The sequence below is a fragment of the Alosa alosa genome, chromosome 1, assembly GCF_017589495.1.
Source record: "Alosa alosa isolate M-15738 ecotype Scorff River chromosome 1, AALO_Geno_1.1, whole genome shotgun sequence".
NCBI classification, from domain to species: Eukaryota; Metazoa; Chordata; class Actinopteri; order Clupeiformes; family Clupeidae; genus Alosa; species Alosa alosa.
The window spans coordinates 2,090,167-2,095,166 of NC_063189.1; the positions used below are offsets into that span (position 1 = coordinate 2,090,167).

The following is a 5,000-nucleotide window of genomic DNA, read 5'->3' on the forward strand; positions in this document are numbered from 1 at the left end:
CTTCCGCCTTGTAAAAGCAGGTGTTGCAGTTCAATGTGCCAATAAGAGAACCTTTCAAAGACAACAGAATCGCTATTTAAGAGCACCAGTTTTGTAAGTATTTGTACTATCAAAAAGCAACCTTAACTTTCGTTGACCTTTCGAATGTGTGTGTGTGTCTGTGTCGTGTGTGTGTATACATGTGTGTGTGTGTGTGTGTGTGTGTATACATGTGTGTGTGTGTGTGTGTGTGTGTGTGTGTGTGTGTGTGTATACATGTGTGTGTCTGTGTGTCTGTGTATACATGTGTGTGTGTGTGTGTATGTGTGTGTGTGTGTGTGTGTATACATGTGTGTGTGTGTGTGTGTGTGTATACCTCTGCTCTCTGTGTTCCCTGCTCCAGCCAGGCCAGTAGAGAGCTGTGGAGGTCTGAGAACGAGTCGAACGCTGACAGCACTCTTCCCATGGTGCCTTTCACCGCCGCCACCGCCTCCATGGCAACCGCACTGTCTGCCTGCAGCATCTTCAACTGCTGACCCACCAGGTTCGCCTCACCAGCTGGACACACACACACACACACACACACACACACACACACACACAGGTAAGTCACCACACACACATACAGACAGGTAAGTCACCACCACACACACACACACACACACACACACACACACAGGTAAGTCACCACACACACACACACACAAAAAAATACACACACACACACACACACACACACACACACACACACACACACACACACACACAGGTAAGTCACCACACACACACACACACAACACACACACACACGCACACACACACACACTATCTCCACTCACCCAGTGCCGACTTGCTGCTGTATTTGGAGACGATGTTCTTCAGTTTCACCAGGACTCCCTCTAGGCGTGTCACCAGCTCCTGCTTCCCCACCGTCTCCTAGGACACACACACACATGCTTGCGCACACACACACACCTGCATACTTGCTACACACCTGCGCACACACACACACACTGCATGCCTTTACACACACACACACATACACATTAAACAAACACAAGCGGGATATCAGGGACATTGTATCATCCTTGTATCCTTGTTAAATCAGTTTATATAATACTCATTAGCCATGTTTAATCAGAGGAGAGAGAGAGTCATCTGCCTGCATTAAAGTGTAACAATCTCCTATCTCCTGCGTGAAGGTTATACAACCATTACAGTGACCCCTGACTCATGAAGCCAGCGCCTTGTGTCGGCTCCTAACTCACACACACACACACACACACACACACACACACACACACACACACACACACACACTCACACACACACACACACACACTCACACACACACACACACACACACACACACACACACACACACACACAGCGTCCTGCGTCTGTTGGCTCCTAACTCACTCACTCACACACACACACACACACACACATACAGCATCTTGCGTCCAGCGTCCTGTGTGTGTGTGGGGTTCCTAACTCACATGCCAATCCTGCAGCAGCACCCGCACGGCCTCCTGGGAAATGTAGGCCCTTTTCCATGTGTTGAGTTTGGTGTTGATCTGACCCAGCAGGTCCAGTGCTGTGTGTCGCTGCTCCTGGTAGTCCAGCCGCACGCCGTGGTACTTAGCAGTGACCCTCACACTGGTGAACCTGAGAACACACACACACACACACACACACACACACACACACACACACACACACACACACATCTTAACAGTGACCATCATGCTGGTGAACTGGAGAAGAACACACACACGAATCTTAACGTTCATCTTTAACACACACACACACACACACACACACACACACATACACACACACACACACACACACACACACACTTCTAAACAGTGACCCTCACACTGATTAACCTGAGAACAACACACACACACACACTTCTTAACAGTGACCCTCACACTGATGAACCTGAGAACAACACACACACGCACACTTCTAAACAGTGACCCTCAAACTGATGAACCTGAGAACAACACACACACACACACTTCTTAACAGTGACCCTCACACTGATGAACCTGAGAACAACACACACACACACACACTTCTAAACAGTCAGCCTCAAACTGATGAACCTGAGAACAACACACACACACACTTCTAAACAGTGACCCTCACACTGATGAACCTGAGAACAACACACACGCACACTTCTAAACAATGACCCTTACAATGATGAACCTATGAACAACACACACACACACACATCTTAACTGTCTCTAACACACCCAGATGCATCTCTAGCAGCCTGATCTCTACTTTACTGATTAGTACACAATAAACAATAATGCTACATGTCCTCTGGAGATTACTACAACTGGGATTACTATAGTGCGAGTGTGTTGAGATTACTACAACTGGGATTACTATAGTGAGAGTGTGTTGAGATTACTACAACTGGGATTACTATAGTGAGAGTGTGTTGAGATTATGGGGACTACAGACCTCCTCTTCGTCCCCTGGAGATTACCAATGAGTAATAGTGAGAATGTGTTGGGATTACTATAGTGAGAATGTGTTGGGATTACTACAACTGGGATTACTATAGTGAGAGTGTGTTGGGATTACTATAGTGGGATTACTATAATGAGAATGTGTTGGGATTACTATAGTGAGAGTGTGTTGGGATTACTATAGTGAGAATGTGTTGGGATTACTATAGTGAGAGTGTGTTGAGATTACTATAGTGAGAGTGTGTTGGGATTACTATATTTGGATTACTATAGTGAAAGTGTGTTGGGATTACTATAGTGATAGTGTGTTGGGATTACTAGATTGGGATTACTATAGTGAGAGTGTGTTGGGATTACTATAGTGAGAGTGTGTTGGGATTACTATATTGGGATTACTATAGTGAGAGTGTGTTGGGATTACTATATTGGGGTTACTATAGTGAGAGTGTGTTGGGATTACTATATTGGGGTTACTATAGTGAGAGTGTGTTGGGATTACTATATTGGGGTTACTATAGTGAGGGAGTGTGTTGGGATTACTATGGTAAGGTGTGATTTGGGATTACTATATAGTGAGTGTGTTGGGATTACTAGATTGGGATTACTATAGTGAGAGTGTGTTGGGATTACTATAGTGAGAGTGTGTTGGGATTACTATAGTGGGGTTACTATAGTGAGAGTGTGTTGGGATTACTATATTGGGGTTACTATAGTGAGAGTGTGTTGGGATTACTATAGTGAGAGTGTGTTGGGATTACTATATTGGGGTTACTATAGAGAGAGTGTGTTGGGATTACTATAGTAAGAGTGTGTTGGGATTACTATAGTAAGAGTGTGTTGGGATTACTATAGTGAGTGTGTTGGGATTACTATAGTGAGTGTGTTGGGATTACTATAGTGAGTGTGTTGGGATTACGGGGACTACAGACCTCCTCTTTATCTCCTCCAGCTTGTCGGTCGGAACCATCTCCCCTCCGTACTCATCCATGTTCTGGAACATCTGGAACGTCTTCAGGTGCCGAGGCATCTCCTCCAGACTTCCCTGCCAAGGCACCAACACACACAGTTACACACACACACACACACGTCTTCATGTGCCGAGGCATCTCCTCCAGACTTCCCTGCCACGGCACCAACACACACACACACACACACGTCTTTATGTGCTGGGGATCTCCTCCAGACACAACTGCAGGAGCACCGATATGCGTTTTACAAACACACACACACACACACACACACACCTGGAAGAGCACTATCACACACAGTTACACGCATAACTCACACGCACACTCCCACTCACACACACACATGCAAGCGCATCATCACACAGAGACATTGAGCCCAGTGCATGTGACCTTGAGCTGCCCTGGGTGTGACCTTGAGCTGCTGACTGACCTTGAGCTCCTGACTGACCTTGAGCTGCTGACTGACCTTGAGCTGCTCCAGCTTCTCTCGCGCCTCCTCGGCCGCTCGGACGTGGTCCTGGGAGTCGGCCTCCTCGTCGGACAGCGCCGCCTCCGCCCGTAGCAACCAGCGGCCCACCGTATCCAGGGGAGTGGGCAGGCTGAGGTCCAGCTCTGTCTTATACTCACGCAGCTACCACACCACACACACACACACACACACACACACACACACAAGAGATGAAAACACACACACACACACACACACACACACACACACACACACACAAGAGATGAAAACACACACACACATACACACACACACACACACACACACACACACAAGAGATGAAAACACACACACACATACACACACACACACAGATGGAAAGACGTTATTTTTTCTCACTCTTTCTGTCTCTGTTTCTCCCTTACACACACACAAATAAACACACACACACATGTAAACACACACACACAAATAAACACACACACACATGTAAACACACACACACAAATAAACACACACACACATGTAAACACACACACACAAATAAACACACACACACATGTAAACACACACACACCTTTTCAGCAAGGGAGTCCCAGGCTGCTCTAAGCCCCTTCTGTTCCTCACTTAGTTTAGGGGTGCGTTTCATCGCCGTTAACTTAGCGGCATCACGAACAGGCAGCTGCTCATTAAATGACACGATGAAGGTTTGGAACACCTGTTAAAAACACACACACACACACACACATGCACAACGCACACACACACACACACACACAAATACACATCAAAGCAAAATGATGGTGTAACATATGCGTTATGGTGTAACATATGACCGTGTGTGTGTGTCTGTGTGTGTAATGAGTGTGATAGCATTCGATGGGTGTGTGTGTGTGTGATGACTGGCATCTCTTACATGATATCTCTCAGCATAGCTCTCTCCCTCTGTGGAGTCCCACCCCTCAAGTAGCTCCTGATAGGCCTGTTCCAGCCAATATGTCACTTCCTGGGCCTTCTGATTGGATGAGGTCTGGGATGCAGAAAAAGATAACAATTCATAAATTGGGTACATTCCAACTTGCACCCCATATCCCATAATACTGTATATTATAC

General features: G+C 46.4%; 1 protein-coding gene across 1 annotated transcript in view; it reads right to left on the reverse strand.

The window, feature by feature from the left end:
- LOC125300150 (nesprin-2-like) overlaps positions 1-5,000 on the reverse strand; it is a 196,189-nt gene that overhangs the window by 178,457 nt on the left and 12,732 nt on the right. Inside the window, 7 exon segments of the mRNA XM_048251794.1 lie at positions 356-537; positions 819-915; positions 1,479-1,647; positions 3,401-3,513; positions 3,906-4,070; positions 4,465-4,605; positions 4,804-4,917. Coding sequence (XP_048107751.1) covers positions 356-537; positions 819-915; positions 1,479-1,647; positions 3,401-3,513; positions 3,906-4,070; positions 4,465-4,605; positions 4,804-4,917 — 981 coding nt within the window.